The sequence below is a fragment of the Mirounga leonina genome, unplaced genomic scaffold (genome assembly GCF_011800145.1).
Source record: "Mirounga leonina isolate KUSES-001 unplaced genomic scaffold, KU_Mleo_1.0 Mir_91, whole genome shotgun sequence".
NCBI lineage: Eukaryota > Metazoa > Chordata > Mammalia > Carnivora > Phocidae > Mirounga > Mirounga leonina.
This window is the reverse complement of record NW_023270839.1, coordinates 33,656,260-33,677,835: the sequence shown is the minus strand read 5'-3', so window position 1 is coordinate 33,677,835 and position 21,576 is coordinate 33,656,260. Positions and strand designations below refer to the sequence as shown.

At 35.9% G+C, this 21,576-nt stretch overlaps 1 protein-coding gene across 2 annotated transcripts in view; it reads left to right on the top strand.

Moving 5' to 3' along the window:
* The window catches only part of ADAM10 (ADAM metallopeptidase domain 10), a 135,671-nt gene that overhangs the window by 97,457 nt on the left and 16,638 nt on the right, over positions 1-21,576 (top strand). For both annotated transcript variants that reach the window (XM_034994504.1, XM_034994505.1), the window contains exons 9-14: positions 5,877-6,040; positions 13,473-13,656; positions 18,138-18,288; positions 19,099-19,282; positions 19,978-20,086; positions 21,000-21,220. In XM_034994504.1, the coding sequence (XP_034850395.1) occupies positions 5,877-6,040; positions 13,473-13,656; positions 18,138-18,288; positions 19,099-19,282; positions 19,978-20,086; positions 21,000-21,220 (1,013 nt within the window). The remainder of the gene's footprint in view (positions 1-5,876; positions 6,041-13,472; positions 13,657-18,137; positions 18,289-19,098; positions 19,283-19,977; positions 20,087-20,999; positions 21,221-21,576) is intronic.

Here is a 21,576-nt window from a genome sequence, read left to right as displayed (position 1 = left end):
AGCCTTTATATCTAGTTATTTTGAAATTTGGGCCACCATTTGTGGTGCTGCTCATTTTACTGAACAGCAGCGGGCAAAGTTCTCGACTGAAAGTTGGACATATGACTTGTATTTTTGTCATAGGTTCTTCATCTGATACCCTCTTCCTTTACTCTATGTTAAACCCCCAACTCCAGTTCTTAGAAGCCTTTTTCTAAGAGCTGTTGGGAAAGGGCTAGGGAGAGACAGAAGAATGGGGACCAGAGTGGAAAAGAGAAGGGATCTTTGTTCTTTTTTTTTCCCCCCAATATTTTATTTGAGAGAGAGAGCCCAAGAAAGAGCAGAGAGCACAAGCAGGGAGGTGGGGAGTGGGGCAGAAGCAGACTCCTCACTGAGCAGGGAGCCCAATGTGGGACTCCATCCCAGGACCCTGGGATCATGACCTGAGCCGAAGGTAGATGCTTAACCAACTGTGAGCCACCCAGGCACCCTGATCTTTGTTCTTTTGAGCCAGCTTTTTCTAGTATAGGGTACCTGCCTTAACATGACATTGATGGTTTTCTCCTCTTCCCTTTGCCCTTTGACTACCTGAACTGAGTTTTACATTTGATTCACATTGTGTTTTTTAAAAAGATTTTTATTTATTTATTAGAGAGAGAGTACACAAGCGGGGTGAGGGGCAAAGAGAGAGGGAGCTTGAGCTGAGCATGGGGCTCGATCCCAGGACCCTGAGATCATGACCTGAGCCTAAGGCAAACGCTTAACCAACTGAGCCACTCAGGGACCCAACATTGTATCTTTTTATAGGGAATAATATATAATTGGTTTTATTGATTATTTCAGTACCCTTCTGAGGTGTAGGTATTATTACCTCCATTCTGCAGATGAAGAAACTTGGATTTAGAGACTTTGTGACTGACCCACAATCACACAGAACCCAGAGTCTAGACCTTTTGACTCTAGGTTCAGTGCATTTGGTAGTTATTCTACTAAGTATTATATACTGTAATATCCTAGCTTTCTCTAAGATGTTTCTGATAAGAAGTTGAAATGTTTCCTGCATCTTAGTAGAGGTTTTGTATTGTTGGAATCCATTTTTTTGGAAGAGGAGTTATAAAAGAATTCTATTCTTTATTTTTTTATTTTTATTTATTTATTTTTAAGATTTTATTTATTTATTTGAGAGAGAATGAGATAGAGAGCATGAGAGGGGGGAGGGTCAGAGGGAGAAGCAGACTCCCTGCTGAGCAAGGAGCCCGATGTGGGACTCGATCCTGGGACTCCAGGATCATGACCTGAGCCGAAGGCAGTCGCTTAACCAACTGAGCCACCCAGGCGCCCCAAGAATTCTACTCTTTAATATTTAGACATCATTTTGGGTAATTGTCATGGCATAATGGGAAGAGCACTGTTTTGGGAGCTAGGAGACTGGGTTCTGTCTGTTCTCTCTAAATTTAGGTAAATCATTTTGCTTCACTGTGTTTATTTTTCATTGTAATTTCTTCTCTCTTTGTCCTTTTTTGAGACCACATTTCTGTTTACAGATCTTAGTAATTTTTGTGGTTATCTGTTTATTAAAAAGTACCATTTCATAGCTGATCTGTTCAGCTTGTGATCTGTTACTGTTTCTTAGTTTTTTCATTTTTATTTGGCCTAATTAATTTTGATTTTGTTATATTATTTAGCTTAGTTTCATTTAATTCTGCAGATATTTTACTACAAATAGATGGTGGTGTGGAGGGTTTTGTTGTGATGTTAATTTTCACAGAATATTACTCAAATTATTAGCTATAGTCTTCACTGACTCAGTTAAGCTGGGAAAAGCAGTAAAAGTTGAAACATTTGAATAGTAGGTTTCTTGTTTTTAAGTCTTCTTACACTACTTTTCTTATTTAATATCATACTGTAGTTGGGTACTGCCTTGGGTTTCTTTAATCAGGAAAACAGCACCTCCTGCCCAACTCCATAATTAGTGGAAACAATTAGTGAATTGGGCTGGCTTGGATGCTCCCATTTGAAATTATACAGGGATTGGAAGGGAGTCTGATCTTCCAAACAAAGTCATTGTTGATTATGAATCTGACAGGATTTCTTTAAACTTTTCTTTGTATGAGCACAGTTCTGTGTTAAGCAGGTAGCCTCTTATCATTTAATTTAGAGACTGAAGCATTGATTCCTTAACTAAGTCAATTCCTTATATTAGGTAATCTTTTTATTTTACTTCATTTGTGGCACCCTTCCAACATGCCTTTTGAGAGGGGCCATTTTTTTTTTTTTTTAATAAGGTGCATTCTGTTCATATATTATCCTTCTTAATGTTATCCTAATGAACATAGTCTCAGTTTGGGCAAGCCACTGAGTAAGGCTATCTCTGGAATTCATCTCCATAGTTAATCCTGAACCATTTGGTATTCTTCTGACCATTTGTGGAGAACATTTTTTGAGACATTTCAATTGTTAGCAATAGTCTCTTCTGTTTTTCTTAGTTTAGAAATTTTAGTTTGATTTTACATATTAGGATTCAAGGGCATACAGAGCTCAACTTAGGGTTCTCAAGATAACCCACAGCCTATCAAATTCTTAACATGTTGTTTAAAAGTCTAATTATAAGGCTGGGAGATTTACATCATTAGAATATTACAACAGGACAGTTAATACTGGCATTTTGTGCAGTCTGGATTGTTCCATGCAGGATGTTTAACATCTCTCGTCCCTCCCTATTACTTGTGAATGCCGCTCTCCAGACATGAAAGACAAAGAAATGCCCTAGGACATTTCCTGATAACCTGTCGGGGATTGGAACTATTGTCTGGTTCAAAATTACTGCTCAGATTAATATTGCATGATCAGTATGCTACTGTTAAGTTTTAAGTGTTTAGGCCTGCTCACATCAAAACTGTACTTGTGGACTCTGTCAGGGTATTATATTATCCAGTTTTTCTAATTTGGGGCCTGGGGTGGGGGTCTGTTTTAAAGTTCAGGAGTGATATTCTGTGATTTTAGCTCTCAGGCTGTACTGTAGATAAAAAAAATGTCATTATCCTTCTTTGTTGGTTATTGAGCCATCTATCCATCAGTAATAGCTTTTAACTCAAAATAAAACAATTTTACCCTTCTCATTATTAATCACAATTTGTATTTTGTAATGATGACTACATGTAGTAAAATTTTAAATGTATAATATAAAGCCATACTGAACTTGTGCTGTGGTTTACCTATAGGTATATATGATATCACTGATTGAGTTTCTGGCACATCAGAACTAGTTGCATTGTTTTGTAAAAAATTAAACCATAACTTAGCACTGGGTAATGTATGGAATTGTTGAATCACTATATTGTACACCTGAAACTAATGTAACACTTTATGTTAACTATATTGGAATTAAAAAAAATTAGTGCACTACTGCCAAAAAGAAATTAAACCATAACTTATAAAATTAAATATAGTCTTATTTTTTCTGTATAATTGAGTTATTTTAACATGTTATTAGTTTGTAACAAATATTAAACTTTTCTGTAAGTGATACACATTAAAACCAAAAGCATTTACTAAGATGTTAAACATGATGTAAAATTACAAAGACTATATTTCAGAAGAGTACATTCAAATTTATGTCTGATCTTCCCTTAAACTGTATAGACCTTAAAAATATAGAAAAATATATTATCAGAGTTTTTAATACATGCTATTTATTTTTTCCTTTTTTTAACTGATAGAGATTTACAGTGTGGAGTCTTTTGTGCTTAATTCAAGTTTGACGTACTGCATTGGACCAATTTGCATATGATAGATCTTCATTAAGGCAGGATATTAATTTACTATTTGTTTAAAACTATTACATACAGAGTGCTTATTCATATCTTTTCTAATTTCTGGAAGTAGTGATACAATTCTTAGGACTCATCTCCAAAAGTAGAAGTTGCATAAGAAAATATATTAAATATTCATAAATCATTTGCTGTCAGTTTTCTTTGTAGAAAAGGTAGTAAGTTCTGAATATCATAAAGGTTCTCCATCTTGTGCTGGTTAAAATCTGCATATGGCTCAGTCTTTCATTTTACTTTTCTGTGGAGGTTGTTATTTTAGCTTCCTAAATCATAACAGTAATTCAAATTTATGTTCAACTTGTGTTAAATTTATTTATGAGAGAGAGAGAGAGAGTGAGAGAGAGCCCAAGAGGGCGGTAGGGTCAGAGGGAGAAGCAGACTGCCCACTGAGTGCGGAGCCTGATGTAGGGCTCGGTCTTGGGATTCTGGGATCATGACCTGAGCCAAAGGCAGACACTTAACTGACTGAGCCACCCAGGTGTCCCTGTTAAATTTACTTTCTAATGTTAAAATGAATGGGTAGCAATTGTAGTGTCATGCCATTCTTGCAAATCTATTTTAAATTGCCTTCTATTATATGCTTTATCAGGGATTATAAACATTAGATTTTTTAATGGCTTAATAACTTGGTTGTAATTTTGCATATAGAAAGCTAATTTGAAATAACTTGATCAGTTCTCAGAATATCCTAAAATTTGATTGTATTTTAATTAAAAAAATCAAAGAGAAACACTTTACATGTGAATGTAAACTAAAGAATTCTCACTAAGAGTCTTTAACAGAGTTATTAAAAGAACTCTGTTCTTCTCAGTACAGTGTACATACAGACAAGGGTTGGTCGGCCAGTTTCTGATTTTCCCATTGTTCTTTTTTAATTTCTTATATTAACTGCCTTTAGATGTACAAGTACTTTCATTTTGGCATTAGGCTATTTTGGAAAGTTACTATCATGGAACAGGTGAACTACAAAGTGATTTAATATGTATAATAGAGGTAGTGTTATAGGTTTTCTTTCACAATTTGAAAGTATTCTCAAGACACATTGGAAAATCATAATTCAGCTTTTTGAACTTATTTTGAAAAAAATTTCAAACCCACTGAAAAGTTGCAGGAATAGTATAGTGAACTCCTGATAGATTAATCAGTCAACATTTTTCCACATTGCTTTCTTCCCCTTCCATACATCTTCTATCCTTCCTTTCCTTCCACTCCCCATTTCTTGCCCACTGGACATATTTCCTCCCCCCCCCGCCCGCTTTATTGAAGTATAACTAACAAAATTGTAAGATACCTCAAGTGTACAACATAATGATATGATACTCATGTACATTCTGAAAGGATTCTCCCCATTGAGTTAACACATCTATCACCTCACATATTATTTATTTTTGGTGAGAATGTTTCAGTTTTACTCTCTTTGCAAATTTCATTTTATACAATACAGTGTTATCAACTATAGTCATCATGTTATACGTTAGATACTTAGACCTTACTCATTTTATAATTGGAAATTTGTACCCTTTTACAAATCTCTCTCTATCCCCCTACTTCCTTGCCAGCCCCTTGCAACCACTAATGATTTTCTTTTTAAAAAAATATATGTATATTGCCTCTCAAGATAGTGAATCATGTACTCCTGTGCATTACTACTATTATTTGTGGAAGTGACTTTCTCAGAATCTACTTGAGAATATTTTGTTCAACTTTCATTTAAATTAAATGTTTTTTTTTTTCTTTCTTTTTTTTAAGAGAAGGTACAGGCTTTGCTTAAATACGGGTATATTCAAATTTAACAGAAACTTTTGTTTGCTAAATTAATGGGAGCAAAAATTAGGGAATATTTTGCTTATGAAGAACATTTTCTTAAGGGCCTTGTACGAAGTCCTGGGAGTTTCTTTAGGTGTACCATTCAAACTTATTTGAAATGACTTCCTAATCTTGGACAAAAGAAACTTTTGAGTATTTGATATGTGTGGGATATATAAAATGTTTTAATTTAATATATATTAGAAAGTTATTTTGGGGGGTAAATAGATGCTAATTTAGCCATCTTTTGTTCTGAATTAGGAAGCTCTGGAGGAATATGTGAAAAAAGTAAGCTGTATTCAGATGGTAAGAAGAAGTCCTTAAACACTGGAATTATTACTGTTCAGAACTATGGGTCTCATGTACCCCCCAAAGTCTCTCATATTACTTTTGCTCATGAAGTTGGACATAACTTTGGATCTCCAGTAAGTATTGCCTAATTATAAGATTTTTTTAAGTTACTAAATTTTATGTTGAGTGATTTGTTTACATTGAATACAAGTACCTATGGATGTTTAGTTGTTTTTTTTTCTTTAATTGAAGTATAGTTGACTGTTTAGTTTTTATATATTGGAACACAGGAATGTACTTGACACTACTGAAAGGGAGGAAGATAGAATATTTGCAAGTCAAATAAGAAAAGTAAGCATAACAATGCAGGATTCTATGAAGGCAAGGAACTTTTCATTCACTTCTCCGTCTGCTAGTCCTAGAACAGTGCCCACCAGCAGGGGGAAGGGCAGAGGGAGAGGGAGAGAATCTTAAACAGGCTCCACCCACAGTGTGGAGCCCTACCTGGGTCTCAATCTCACGACTCTGAGATTGTGACCTGAGCCGAAATAAAAAATGGGATGCTCAACCAACTGAGCCACCTAGGCTCCCCTCACTTTTCATTGTTTAAAGTACATTTTGAATGTTAGCAAACTGTGGAGTGGTTTTTTTGCTTGGTTTCTGTTAAAGCATTATCAGGGTTTGTTAGATTTGTCTTTCTCTATTGTGGATTGATATTTTAAAATTTTTCAGTGTGATACTCAAAATTTTTCATACTTTAACGTACACAGAAGTTGAGAAAAATAGTGCAATAAATTCTTACATGCCCATTATCTAGAATAGGAGTCAGTAAACTTTTTTTATAAAGAGCCTGCTAATAAACATTCTAAGTTTTGGAGGTAACATTTGGTCTCTGTTGCATATTTTTCTTTGTTGTTTTTACAATCCTTTAAGCATGGAAAACCATTCTTAGCTTAGGCCATATAAAAATGGGCTGTTGGGCTCCCGTTTGCCAACTGCTGATTCAGATTCAACAGTTATCAAGATGTTGCCACATCTCCTTTCTGTGTGTTTCTTTCTTTTTGTAAGGTATTAGAAGCAAATTTATTCACCCTTACATATTTCAGTATATATCCCTAAAAATTTAGACATTTTCTTACATAACCCTAATGTGGTTATGATACCTGACAAAATTAACAATTCTTTGGTGTCATTTAGTACTCAGTCCATCATATTGATTTTCAAGTGACCTAAAGATTGATGCACACAGAAGTACAAAATACTGAAAGATAGTCTCTTTGTGATTTTGGTAGGGCTTATTAAATAACAAATTTGGGAAAATATCATTTGACAACTATGTGCATTAATTTTACTTGTACCATATCACTTGTAAAAATGGAAATTTTCATGAGTTTAGAAAAATATTATATAGTTGGAGCTTAAAATCCTCAAATGCACTTCTCTAATTTTCTCCCAGTTTGTAAAATGGAAATGCCATCTCACTAAAGTTGCAGGTCCTTCTTCTTCTAAGTCCCTATCAGAAATTGATAGATTATTAATGTTCTTGGATAAACTATTTAAAATGTGTTTAATCTCTCTGCCTCTTGAACTGCTTTTGTGATCTTTTGTTTGTTTTGTTCTTGAGATCAATACGTTTTTTTTCTTATTAGAGGTTCAAAACTTTGAAAGCAGTATCTCTTTGCAGCAAATGGACATTATGTGATCTGTTTTATTTATTTATTTATTTGAGAGAGAGCGTGAGCATGAGCGAAGGAGAGGGAGAAGCAGATTCCCCGCTGAGCAGGGAGCCTGACATGGGGCTTGATCCCAAGACCCAAGGATCATGACCTGAGCCAAAGGCAGACGCTTAAGCGACTGAGCCACCCAGGCAACCCACACTATGTGATCTGTTCTTAAAAGAGTAATTGAAATTGTAGAGATGAGCAGAGAACTATTGCTTATGGTTAGTTTGTTTTTTCAAGGGCAAGTAAATGTTCTCTTTTCTCTCTCAGTCCCCTTGATTCCAACCCTTGCTAGGGGAGTTGTAGTACCCTTCAGCTACTCCTCTGTCCTTTAGTCTAGGGCCTCCCCAATTTTTTTCTTCTATTTATATTTTATTTATTTATTTTTTAAAATTAACACATAATGTATTATTGGTTTCAGAGGTACAGGTCTGTGATTCATCAGTCTTATGTAATACCCAGTGCTTATTACATCTCGTGCCCTCCTTAATATCTATCACCCAGTTACCCCATCCCTCTACCCTCCTCCCCTCCAGCAACCCTGTTTGTTTCCTGTGATTAAGAGTCTCTTATGGTTTGTCTTCCTCTCTGATTTTGTCTTGTTTTATTTTTTCCTCTCTTCTCCTATCATCCTCTGTTTTATTTCTTAAATTCCACATATGAGCGAGATCATATGATAATTGTCTTTCTCTGATTGACTTATTTTGCTTAGCATAATACTCTCTAGTTCCATCCATATCATTGCAAGTGGCTAGATTTCATTTCACATCTTCTTTATCCATTCATCTGTCAATGGACATCTAGGCTCTTTCCATAGTTTGGCTATTGTGGACATTGCTGCTATAAACATTGGGGTACAGGTGCCCCTTCGGATCACTACATTTGTATCTTTGGGGTAAATACCCAGTAGTGTAATTGCTGGGTTGTAGGGTAGCTCTATTTTCAACTTTTTGAGGAACCTCCATACTGTTTTCCACAATGGCTGCACCAGTGTGCATTCCCACCAACAGTGTAGGAGGGTTCCCCTTTCTCTGCATCCTCATCAGTATCTGTCATTTCCTGACTTGTTAATTTTTAGCCATTCTGACTGGTGTGAGGTGGTATCTCATTGTGGTTTTTTCTTTTTTCTTTTTTCTTTTTAAGATTTTATTTATGTATTTGACATAGAGCACAAGCAGTGGGAGCGGCAGGCAAAGGGAGAGGGAGAAGCAGGCTCCTTGCTAAGCAAGGAGCCCGATGCGGGGCTCGATCCCAGGACCCTGGGATCATGACCTGAGCTGAAGGCAGCGGCTTAACCAATTGAGCCACCCAGGCGCCCCTCTCATTGTGGTTTTGATTTGTATTTCCCTGATGCCAAGTGATGTAGAGCTTCCCAAATTTTAATATGCATACAAATTACCAAGGGTCTTAAAACACAGATTCCATTTTCTGGGGCGGGGGCAAGTTTCTGCATTTTTTAATTTTTAAGTAGGCTCCAGCTCGGGGCTTGAACTCACGACCCTGAGATCAAGACCTGAGCTGAGATCAAGAGTTGGATGCTTAGCCAGCTGAGCCACCCAGGCGCCCTAGTTTTTACATTTCTGAGACATTCCAAGGTGATGCTGTAGCTGCTCCTGGTCTGCAGACCACACTTGGAGTAGGGAATCTAATCTTTTCTCTTTTCATTTCCTGTCTAATCTGTTCCCTGCCCAGCTGCCAGAAATTTTTTTTTAGTATATTAATTTTATATTACTTACGGCTTTTTGTTTAATGGATAAATTGGTTTACGTTCTTTGCCTACCCTGCTGTCTTTTCCTCTCATACCAGACTACTTTTAATGACTCTACCATGCTCAATCACACCCCATTCCTTTGTGCATGTTGTTCATACTACCATACATATACACAGTAGTGCTTACTGTTAAATTACTTATAAACTAAGAGCAGCCAGAACTATAAATTCCTGAGCCCGTGTCCCTTGACATCTTTATCTGAAATCTGTCTTTATTTCTCCTGTTGTACATTTGTACTATGTTGGTGTTACTTTCTCTCTGAGTGGTACACACTGTCGCTTATATTTATTTATTTTATCCCAAATCTTTATTGTACACCTTTTGTTAACCACTTTATAAGCTTTGTCTTGGGAAGTTGTAATCATAAATGAGACAGGTATCTGTCTCTCATTATGAAAGTTATAATATGTACTTGCTCTTACCAAATTAATCTTTGTCTAGGTTATAGTTCTGATTGTTTTGATCATGTCACTTCAGTTTACAACCTTATTTCCTGTACCTGCTGATATTGCTGATACAGTTTCCTTATCTTAGCATTTAGGGTTTTCCATCTTTTGGGTTTAAGTGTATTTCCAGTGTTAACTGCCCTCTCCTGTCAGATTAAGTTATTTATAGTCCTTTAAAATTTTCCTTTTGCCAGGAAGCCAATTCCTTCCCATCTCTGCCTACTGAAATCTTGATCCATGTTATATAATGTAAATTGATAGAGCCCTTCTGTCAGTCATTTGTCATTATGTATCAAGACCCTTAAAATGTTTGACCTTTTAACTCAAACTCTACCCTTGGGAATCCAACTAAAAGAAAAATGCAGAATCTGTCAAAGATTTATGTGCATTAAAAAAAGTATCCATTGCAGTTTTATTTATTTATAGCAAAAAGTTTTAAACAGCCTAAATGGCCCCACAATACGAAAGTATCCTGGAATGCTCTGCAGTCATTTAAAAATCAGTGTTTGCCTTATACTGTTAAGCTGAAAGAAACCATGTATATAACTACAAGTGGTATAGTTCAAATTTTGTATTAAAATATGATATGACTAGGTACAAGTCATGTAGGAAGTAGACCAAAATGTTAATAGTGGTTATTATGCATGGTTGATTATGATTGAAATGTTTTACCTATTTTTTATTTTCTAAATTTTCTAAAAGAGTATATATTGTTTTTATAGCCAGAGAAAAGTTTTTCTGTTTTCTTGTCAAACTTTAGAGTTCCTTTGTGAAACCATATGAATTGTCAGCACTTTTTGGGGATATGGTTAAAATGGCCTTTATAGTCTGTTTTATATTTTGCTTACTGGTGTGCTTGTTTATCCCCTGTTCTGAGGATAACAAATACAAATAGTTGGCATGCTTGTTTATAACCTCTTTCTCCCTCCATGGCCATTAATGATGATCCATTACAATATCCTCTGGGCTAGTAAAGTAATAACTGATTAGCAATATCTGTTTGTTTATGTATGTATGTAAGTAAGTAAGCAAGCAACCAAGCTCTTTGCCCAATGTGTGGCTTGAACTCGTGACCCTGAGATCAAGAGTTACGTAGTCTATCAACTAAGCCAGCCAGGCAGCCCCCGATTAGTGATACCTGTAATGGATTTATGGGGCAGAGTCAGACTAGCCAGGGATATCAAAATATGCTCTCTTTTAAATAGAATATAAGGCTTTTGAGGGCTAGGCTAGGGACAGTGCTTAAACTCATCTTTATATTTTTATATTATATTTTTAGTTCATATAATGGACACATTCTAATATTTATTGAATTGAAAATACTCTTGTGATAATATCAAGAGTTACATAGTATTGGAATTTTTTTCTTTTTTTCTAAAATTCTAATGCTGAGAATAATTCTAGTGTCATACATTATCATAAACCAAATTGAATTCTATAGAATGAAAACATAAAGCAAGGTAATATTGGAGAATAGTCAGGAGTTGTTAAATGCTGAATCTAGGTTCAGGAGAACAGCAAGAGGTACCTGGAAGAATAAATATGATAGGAGAGGTCTTATTTTTAATAGTTGCTTCAGGGGGCGCCTGGCTGGCTCAGAAGAGCATGCAACTCTTGATCTTAGAGTCATGAGTTCAAGCCTCATGTTTGATGTATAGATTACTTAAGTTAAAAAAAAAAAAGAATATAATCTTAAAAAAAAAGTTGCTTCAGATTAGGGAGTAGAAAATGAAAGTAATTTAGATGGGTTTTGAGAAGAAACATAATGCCCTTGGGCATTCTTTCTTTCTGGAGGGTAGAATTGTTGGGTATTCAAATAACAGTTTAAATAGAACTTTTACTCTTGGACCCAAATATTTTCCCCCTTTCTGGCAAGTTCTGAATTGTTGTTTGAGGAGCATTGTGAGGTTGGGTTTTTGTTGTTGTTGTTGTTTTAAGATTTTATTTATTTATTTGACAGAGAGAGTGATCATAAGCAGGGGGGAGCGGGAGAGGGAGAAGTAAGCTCCCCGCTGAGCAGGGAGCCCGACTCCGGGCTCGATCCCAGGATCCTGGGATCATGACCTGAGCTGAAAGCAGCCGCTTAACTGACTGAGCCACCCAGGCATCCCTGTTTTCTTTCCTTTTTTTTTTTTTTTTTAAATGCCTATCTCCCAGAGGAGGAAGGAAGGTGGGGATGCTGCTGTGATCTGATAGTATTCTGTTAGTTGATCTCAGTGCTGGTCACATAAGTATATTTACTTAGAGAAAACTTATGGAGCTATAGTTTGGTACTTTTCGGTGTGTAACTGATACTTGCGTAATATTTGCCAACACCATAACCTTTCTGTGTACATATACATGTGTGTCTGTTGTTTTACCCTTGCAAATCAGTGTTTTAGTTTTACCACTTGGCTCTTCTTAATTGTCATTTAAAAGTGGTATTTATTGGGGTGCCTGGGTGGCTCAAATGACTCTTGGTTTCAGCTCAGGTCATGATCTTGCAGTTGTGGGATCGAGCCTCGTGTCAGGCTCTGTGCTTAGTGTGGAGTCTGCTTCAGATTTTCTCTACCTCCCCCTCCCTCTCTCTTTCTCTCTCTCTCTCAAATAAATAAATAAAATCTTTAAAAAATAGCATTTACTTATCTTTCTTATGTACTAGTTAATAAGTCAACTTTCTTAGATGCTTATCCTGTATGTACTTAGCTTCATGCCATTCTGTTTCCTGTCTTTCCCCATCTGTCTTCTCTGAACTAGTTGTTAGTAGTTTAGCATGTATGTTAAAGAATATTTAGTCATTTTAAGTAGTTTATATTCCTGTTACTAGTTTTGAAAGTAGGTGAGCTTATTTTTTTCATTTTATTAAGTTTTTAATTTTAATTCCAGTGTAGTTAGCATACAGTGTTATATTAGTTTCAGCCATACAATATAGTGATTGAACAATTCTGTACCTGACTCAGTGCTCATCATAAGTGCACTCCTTAATCCCCATCACCTATTTCACCCATCACCCTACCCACCTCCTCTCTGGTAACCATCAGTTTGTTCTTTATAGTTAAGAGTCTATTTCTTGGTTTCTCTCTCTCTTTTTCCTTTGCTACAGTTTCTTAAATTCCACATATGAGTGAAATTATGTGGTATTTGCCTTTGACTGACTTATTTCACTTAGCATTATTCTCTCTAGCTCAATCCATGTTGTTGCAAATGGCAAGATTTCATTTTTTATGGCTAAATAATATTCCATTGTATATATGTACTACATCTTCCTTATCCATTCATCTGTCAGTAGGCACTTGGCCTGTTTCCATAATTTGGCTTTTGTAAATATGGCTGCAATAAATATAGGAGTGCATGGCAAGCTTATTTTTGAAAGACTTTATGATGGTTTATCCTCCATTCTACTCCCTCTTTACTGAGCTGTACATTGTTGTGGCTAGACCTTCAGTCATTTTTCCTCCCCTTCTAAGACAGTGGCTCCTAAAAGAGCAAATTGTTTTCCTTCTCACAGTCTAAAACAATTGTAGGACCTTTTTTAGAGGAGAGTCCACAAGCTTCCATTGTTCTTCTGGTGAGAAAATTACATTTAATCAGATGACCTGAAAACCTTATTTTACTTCCTGTTTATGTAACTCTATATTCTGTTTGGCAGCATGATTCTGGAACAGAGTGCACTCCAGGAGAATCTAAGAATTTAGGGCAGAAAGAAAATGGCAATTACATCATGTATGCAAGAGCAACATCCGGGGACAAACTTAACAACAATAAATTCTCACTCTGTAGTATTAGAAATATAAGCCAAGTTCTTGAGAAGAAGAGAAACAACTGTTTTGTTGGTATGTATGTTTTCCCAACATATATTTTCAAACATTCAGGCAACTTGAAACACCCATGCACCTACCACCTCTATTTTATAACTATTAAAACTTTGCTCTATTTACCTTACCACTTATTTACTAATTTATCCATCCCTCAATCCCATTTTTTTTTTTTGTTGCAACTTAAAGTGGATTGCAGACATCAGTATGCTTCACCCTTAAACACTTCAGCCTGTATAATTAACTAAAGTTCAATATTGTTTGTGGTTCTTTTTTTTTTTTTAACATAAAATGTTGCACAGTAAGTCCACCATTTAATGAGCTTTGACAAATGCATTTACCTGTGTAACCTAAGCACCTGTCAAAATACAGAATATTTCTGTCACCTCAGAAAGTTCTTTTATTTCCTTTTGCAGTTTCTGCCCCCAACACATTCTCAGAAGCAACCATTGTTCTGATTTATTTCACTGTAGAGAAATTTTGCTTGTTTTACTTCATATAAGTGGCATCATATGGTTTATATTCTTTTGTGGAGGGCTGCTTTCACTCAGCATATTTTGAGATTCATTATTAGTGTTTTGTTCTTTTTTATTGCTGAGCAGTTCATATTGCATTGTATGAATATATCACACTTTGCTCATCCACTCTCCTATTGATTAACACCTGGGCTCTTTGGGTTTCGGCTAATATGAATAAAGCTGCTGTGAAATTTTTTTTTGCCTTACAGTAAAGAAAAAAAGATCTAAAATATGTATGATTTTATTAATATCTAAGCTAATTTTAAGTTAAAGTTCAGTGGCATTAAGTACATTCATGGCTGTGTGCAACCATCATCACTACCCATCTCCAAACTTTCTCATCTCGCCAGATAGAAATTCTGTAATCATTAAGCAGTAACTCCTGCTTCCCTCTCTCCCTACTTGGTAACCTCTAATCTGTTTTCTGTGTCTATGAATTTGCCTATTCTAGGTACCTCATACAGATGGGATCGTACAATATTTGACCTGCTGTGTCTGGCTTATTTCATTTAGCATAAAACTTTCAAGATTCATTCAAATTGTAGCATGTATCAGAATGCCATTCTTTTTATGGCTGAATAATATTCCGTTGTATGGATAATACCACATTTTGTTTATCCAGTCATCTGTTATGCCTCTCTTGTGGCATTTAATATGTTCTAAATATTCTACCTTGTATTATGTTTATTTGGGTCCCTGTCCTATTTCACAAGATTATAAGTTACTTGAGGGGAAACACACCTACCTCCCTCCCTCCTGCCATCCCCTGACCGACGCCCTACTAAATCATTCTCCATTTGTAAAATTTTGTCAGTCCAAAATGTTGTATAAATGGAATCATACAACATGTAACCTTTGAGATTGGCTTTTTTCGCTCAGCCTCATTCCCTGAAGATTCATTCAAACTGTTGCCTGTATCAGGAGCTTGATTATATTGCTGAGTAGTAGTCCATGGTGTGAATGTTCCACAGTTCGTTTACAGTTGTAGCACAGGCTACAAGGGAACCACAGCTCAAACACATGAACCCAGCGCAAGGCATATCTGAGTCCAAACGGTTCTAGAAAGACTAGCTTTATATTTAGAAAGTTTATTCACCTGTTAAAGGCTATCTGGGCTATTTTTAGTTTCTGGCTATTATGAATAAAGCAGCTATAAACATTTGTGTACAGGTTTTTTATGCAAACATCAGTTTTCATCTCTCTGGGATAAATGCTCCCAAATCCAGTTGATGGATCATATAGTAATTGTTTGCTGTATTTTCTGGAGTGGCTGTATTATTTTAGATTCCTATCAGCAGTGTATAAGTGATCTAGTTTCTTTGCATCCTTGCCAGCTTTTGGCATTTTTATTGTTTTTATTTTATCCATTCTGATAGGCATATAGTGATATTTTGTTGTGGTTTTAATTTATATTTTTCTGATGACTAAAGATGTTCATCTTTTTATGTGCTTTATTTGCCATCTGTGTATCTTCTTTGGTGAAATGTCCATGTTTCTTGGCCATTTCTCATTGGATTTTTTTTTTCTGTTGAGTTTTGAGAGTTCTTTACATAGCCTACATACTAGCCATTTGTCAGATACTGATCTGCATATATTTTTCTTCCGGTCTGTAGCTTGTCATTTTATCCTCTTCACAGAATCTTTCCCAGAGTAAAAATTAAATTTTGATCAGCCCCAAATTTCAATTTTTACTTATATTGATTGGCTTTTAAGGCCTTCTGTTTCTTTAAAAAGGGCAGATTCAAATTATATTGACGGTATCGTTTTTGTTATTGCTCTTGTTATTATCACTGGTAGGTTTCTAAAACATCTTATGTAGAAGTGCTACATAGAGTCTTTATTTGTAAACCGGATTTTCACAGTAAACTTTCTAATTGAAGTTGTCTTTTAAAAATGAGCATATTGTTTTGTAGGTATTATGGTAAGGAAATTTGTTTCTTTTTTTTTTTTAAGATTTTATTTATTTATTTGGCAGAGAGAGACACAGCGAGAGAGGGAACACAAGCAGGGGGAGTGGGAGATGGAGAAGCAGGCTTCCTGCCAAGCAGGGAGCCCGATGCGGGGCTCGATCCCAGGACCCTGGGATCATGACCCGAGCCCAAGGCAGACGCTTAACGACTGAGCCACCCAGGCGCCCCAAGGAAATTTGTTTCTTAAATTATAATGAGATATGTGTCTATTATAATTTTTGCATTTAAACAGCACCTTTTCCATGTGTCCTAGCTTATTTGAAGTAATATTTCTATATGAGATAAAAACCAATGTGTAGTAAATATTGCCTCAGAGGTTTTCTGACTATCATTTTTCCTTTTCTCTTAAATTACATATCTTATGAATTCTGAAATGATTTTACGATACTTTAGAATAAAGTCATTATTACTTAGGATATATGTCCATGTGCATGTTTCTAGTCTTAGAGAACAGAAGAGGTGGTACAAAATGAAAGGGAGAGAGCTTCAGTTAGCTCTAAGATTTCCTTTAATATTTGATGTGGTTAAGGATAAGAATGAACTTTCTAAATGTAAAGCTAGTCTTTCTAGAATAGTTTGGATTCAGATGTGCCTTGTGTTGAGTTCGTGTGTTTGAGATGTGTTCCCTTATGTTTATTCAGTTCTCAATTTGAAGCCTGTGCTACAACTGTTTCCCACATCAATTTGATGTAGCAGAAAGAAAAGAGCACCAGATTTCAGATCCCAGAAACCTGGGTTTGGTCTTCAATTTGCCCATACTGAGGCATATGGTTTCCGGCAAGTCACAGACTCTCTGGAAGTTACTTTTCTTTTCTAGAAAGTGAAGACATTTGATTCTTGTCATCTCCCTGCAGATGCTAAAGGTCTGTGATCTTCTGATCTTACAAAGAATAGCATTCCTCTTCCAATTTTAAAGCCCATTGATAAAATTCGCGAACTTTAAAAGAGAGCCTAAAAATTTTTCTAAAATTATTCCCTGTGCCTAGACCAGACTGTCTAACCTTAATGAGCCAGGATTTGACCCAATACTGTTAGCCTTTTTGGGAATACAAAAAATAGGAGTAATACGTTGTTCTTCCCTTAGAGAGCTTGGGTCTAGCTGAGGAGCAAATTAATGTGCATTAAAAAAATTATTTATTGACTAGGATACAATCAGCTAAGCACAATGTGGGAAATTCTGTAAGACAAAATGACCCAATTTCTTTAAATAGTGTAAAAATAAAAAGAGAGGAAGGAATCTGTTATATTTAAAAGAACACATATCAACCAAAACCAGCCATGGGGTTGAGGATCCTTATGTGGAACTTGGTTCAAATAAACCGGTTGTAAAAAGACAGTTGAGGAAATTGAACACGGATTGGCTATTAGATGCTATTAAGCATATTGTTAATTTTGTTAGATGTGATAATGCTATTATGGTTAGATTTAAAAAAGAAACAAACTCCTATCTCTTAGATTCATCCTGGAGTATTTACAAGAATAAATGAGTATGTTAGGTGGAATTGTTTACAGCATATTGTTGATAGTTGTTAAAGCTAAGTGATTGGTACATGGGAGTTCATTGTACTTCTACTACTTTTATGTATGTTTGAAATTTTCTATTAACACAAAAGATTTAATTTTTTTCAGGTTGTTAAAGCACTAACTTAATTCGTATTTGCGTAATGTAAATAGTGCCGTTCAGTAAAGCTCAGTGTGGCCTAAATAGAGTGTTACCACTTCCAGAAGGGACCTTAGAGGGGACCATAATGTCAGTTCTTTTCACTGTACAGATTAAGAAACTGAGGCCCCCCAAAAGGGAAGTGACTTGCCCAAGGCCACATTGCTAGTTAGTGACTGAGCCACTCTTAGAATTGAATTTAGGTCTTCTGATTTCGAGATTCCTAGTTCTCCTTTTTGTATTCATCAAATTATCCTTTCTCCCTTTGTTATGAGGTTCCAAAGTTTGTGGATTGTAAATCAAATTAATGTGTGCAGACAGTGCTTACTTTGTTTTATTGATTTTCCTCAGAATCTGGCCAACCTATTTGTGGAAATGGGATGGTGGAGCAAGGTGAAGAATGTGACTGTGGCTATAGTGACCAGTGTAAAGATGAGTGCTGCTATGATGCAAACCAGCCAGAGGGCAAGAAATGCAAGCTGAAGCCAGGGAAGCAGTGCAGGTACCCTGCCCGTTCCAGGAGTGCTCACGCTGCCGCCGGTCAGCCAAGGGCAGTTGTGACCGACTTAAAACTGACATTAAGAGATGCATAGTGTTGGGAATCTTTGTCTTTATTTGCTGTTGCCTTATTTATTTTTCTGGAGTAGCATTGATGAGTGCACTGTGGTTGGCAGATTGAGCTAGTTGTAACTTGTGTGGTGGGTATTAAAAAAAGACAGGCAAAAGTCAGGACACTCAATAAAATACACACTGTTCAGTTACTAACTTAAAAATGTGACTATCATCTGTATTTTTAGAATCTTAACTTTAAATATTTAGGTAATACTGATTTCATAGACTCTTGTAACTTAGTGTCCTATAATTATTTCACTTGTCAAACTTACTTTGGTAGTGGTAGGTATAAGCATTAGAATATTGCTTGTGCACTACTTTTTAAATGGTTGGTCTGTATAGTTTGATTTTAGCATAGAAATGTGAGAAAATCTGATGAATTGACTAATGTATGATGCAACTGTGAAACACTGATGGCTCACCTAATACTAAATCTATTTTCTGTGATAGCCTTCCACTAAAGGCAGGTAGAATAAGAATGTTGAATATAGTATGCCTTGATTATAAAAACAACACAGTCACTTTTTTACATTTATAGAATGTTGAAATTTAGTAGCCTCTTAGTCCAAAATTTGAAGTTGTATACCAGTAACATACTTACCATTTAAAAAATGAGAGTTATGATTTAAAAATTAGGATCATATCTATGTATATAGGAGATATGCTAGTGATTTTCTTTAATCACTTTACTTTATTCTAGCCCAAGTCAAGGTCCCTGTTGTACCGCACAGTGTGCATTCAAATCAAAAACTGAGAAGTGTCGGGATGATTCAGACTGTGCAAAAGAAGGAATATGTAATGGCATCACAGCTCTCTGCCCAGCTTCTGATCCTAAACCAAACTTTACAGACTGTAATAGGCATACACAAGTGTGCATTAATGGGGTAAGCGTTTGATTTATAAGCTTCTTATAAAACCTGCTTTTTCAGAATAATTTTGTTACTTAAAGCTGCAGAGTTCCAGTAATTGATCCTGGTCCCTGTTTCAATAATATCCCTATCTGTTTCCCCATAAAGCCATGAATGTATCATGTGGCGTAAGTGCCTGGTGGCATTTGATTAATTACTGACTTACCTTTCATCTGTCCACTGCATATGTTTGATAGTCTCTAGAGGAAAATAGTTGTATAGCTAGGCATATGACTTGGTACTGCTTTTGAGTTTTATAAATTAGTATTTTAACAGCCTACATGAAAGAACTCTTTTGGCCATTTTATCTGAATGTGAAGCCTTTAAAACTTTCTTGGCTAAATATTTACTTTACATGAGGAAAATACCATTTTTCTCTTCTTATAAAGGAGCCATAATAACCAATGTAAAACTGATGCTCACCTAATCTCTTTCTCTGTTTTGGTTTTGTTTAGATTTTTTTAAGTGGCATTTCTTTAAAAGATTTGCTACCTTATTTGTACTTAACTCTTTTTCAGGTGTGTTTATGTGACCCATTTCTGATATTAATCTTTGTTTTTTCCACTTGTATTTCTACTTAATTATTTTAGCATCAGAGTGTGTATCTGTCTATTACTGTGAACAGTAGGTTTGTATAGAGATTAAAAACTGGTCTTTTACTTTTCTTTCAGCAATGTGCAGGTTCTATCTGTGAGAAGTATGGCTTGGAGGAGTGTACCTGTGCCAGTTCAGATGGCAAAGATGATAAGGAATTATGCCACGTCTGCTGTATGAAGAAGAGTAAGGCTTTTAAAACCCAAGAATATAAAATCTCTTTTAAAACCTAATTTTTCTGGGGCACCTGGGTGGCTCAGTCGTTAAGCGTCTGCCTTCGGCTCAGGTCCTGATCCCAGGGTCCTGGGATCGAGCCCCACATCGGGCTCCCTGCTTGGCGGGAAGCCTGCTTCTCCCTCTCCCACTCCCCCTGCTTGTGTTCCCTCTCTCACTTGTCTCTCTCTGTCAAATAAATAAATAAAATCTTAAAAAAAAAAAAACCTCCTAAATTTTTTTAAAGTTTATTTATTATCATCATTATTATTATTTTTAGTAACCTCTGTACCTAACGTGGGGCTTGAACTCACAACCCTGAGATCAAGAGTTGTGTGCTCCTCTGACTGAGCCAACCAGGCACCCCTAAATATATATTTTTTTAAGTAGACTCTACCCCAACGTGGGGCTTGAACTCACGACCCCAAGATCAAGAGTCACATGGTGTATCAACTGAGCCAGCCAGGTGCCCATTTTTCTCCTAAGTTTTAAGCATTAAACTTTGTTATCCAGTTTGGACAGATAATTTCCACCAATACTGATCCTCTGGAAAATTTTAAATGTAGCATAGCGTTATGTTTCTAGTATTATGATCCGTACAGTGTTTTAAAAATGATAAGCTAGACAAAAACCTGCCAACTTTATGGCAATAATTAATATAAACACTGTTAGCCATTGTAGGTACTAAGTCAAGAGTTGGTGGCTGTTTGTTTATATTGTATGTTTAAGGCGAATTACTAATGGTGTTATCCAGCCTAAACTAATGCAAGTCTATATAACATGTCATGGTTATGATTTTAGGCAGTTTTTTCCTTTCCTCCCTCTCTCCCCAGTTAGTCTGGTAAGAAATCTGATCTTCAACTTATATTTGGCACTTCTTTTCCAGTGGATCCATCAACTTGTGCCAGTACAGGGTCTTCGCGGTGGAGCATGCACTTCGTTGGTCGAACCATCACCTTGCAACCTGGATCCCCTTGCAATGATTTTAGAGGCTACTGTGATGTTTTCATGCGGTGCAGATTAGTAGATGCTGATGGTCCTCTAGCTAGGCTTAAAAAAGCAATTTTTAGTCCAGAACTCTATGAAAACATTGCTGAATGGATTGTGGTAAGTATAGTTTTTATTTATAAAGAAAACTTAACATGGTTTTTTTGTAATTTTACCTGGCCATCGATCACCAATGTTATGAGAAAATCACTTCTTTCCTATTTATGCTGGAATTAACTTTATCAGAAGAATGATTTTTAAAGTTCAGTTATCCCTGTGTATTATTTTCTTTTGAATAAGTGGTCAGAATCTCCACATGTATATTGTTCATAGATTAGTTGGTAGATGATGGGAGTCCTTCTGTTTTACTCTGCTCCCTGGTTCTTCTCCTGAATGGGTTACTTCCTCCTTTGGCCCATATTATTAGGGCATTTTCCTCAAGTTGTTTTGGAAAGCCTTGCTTGCTTTTTATATTT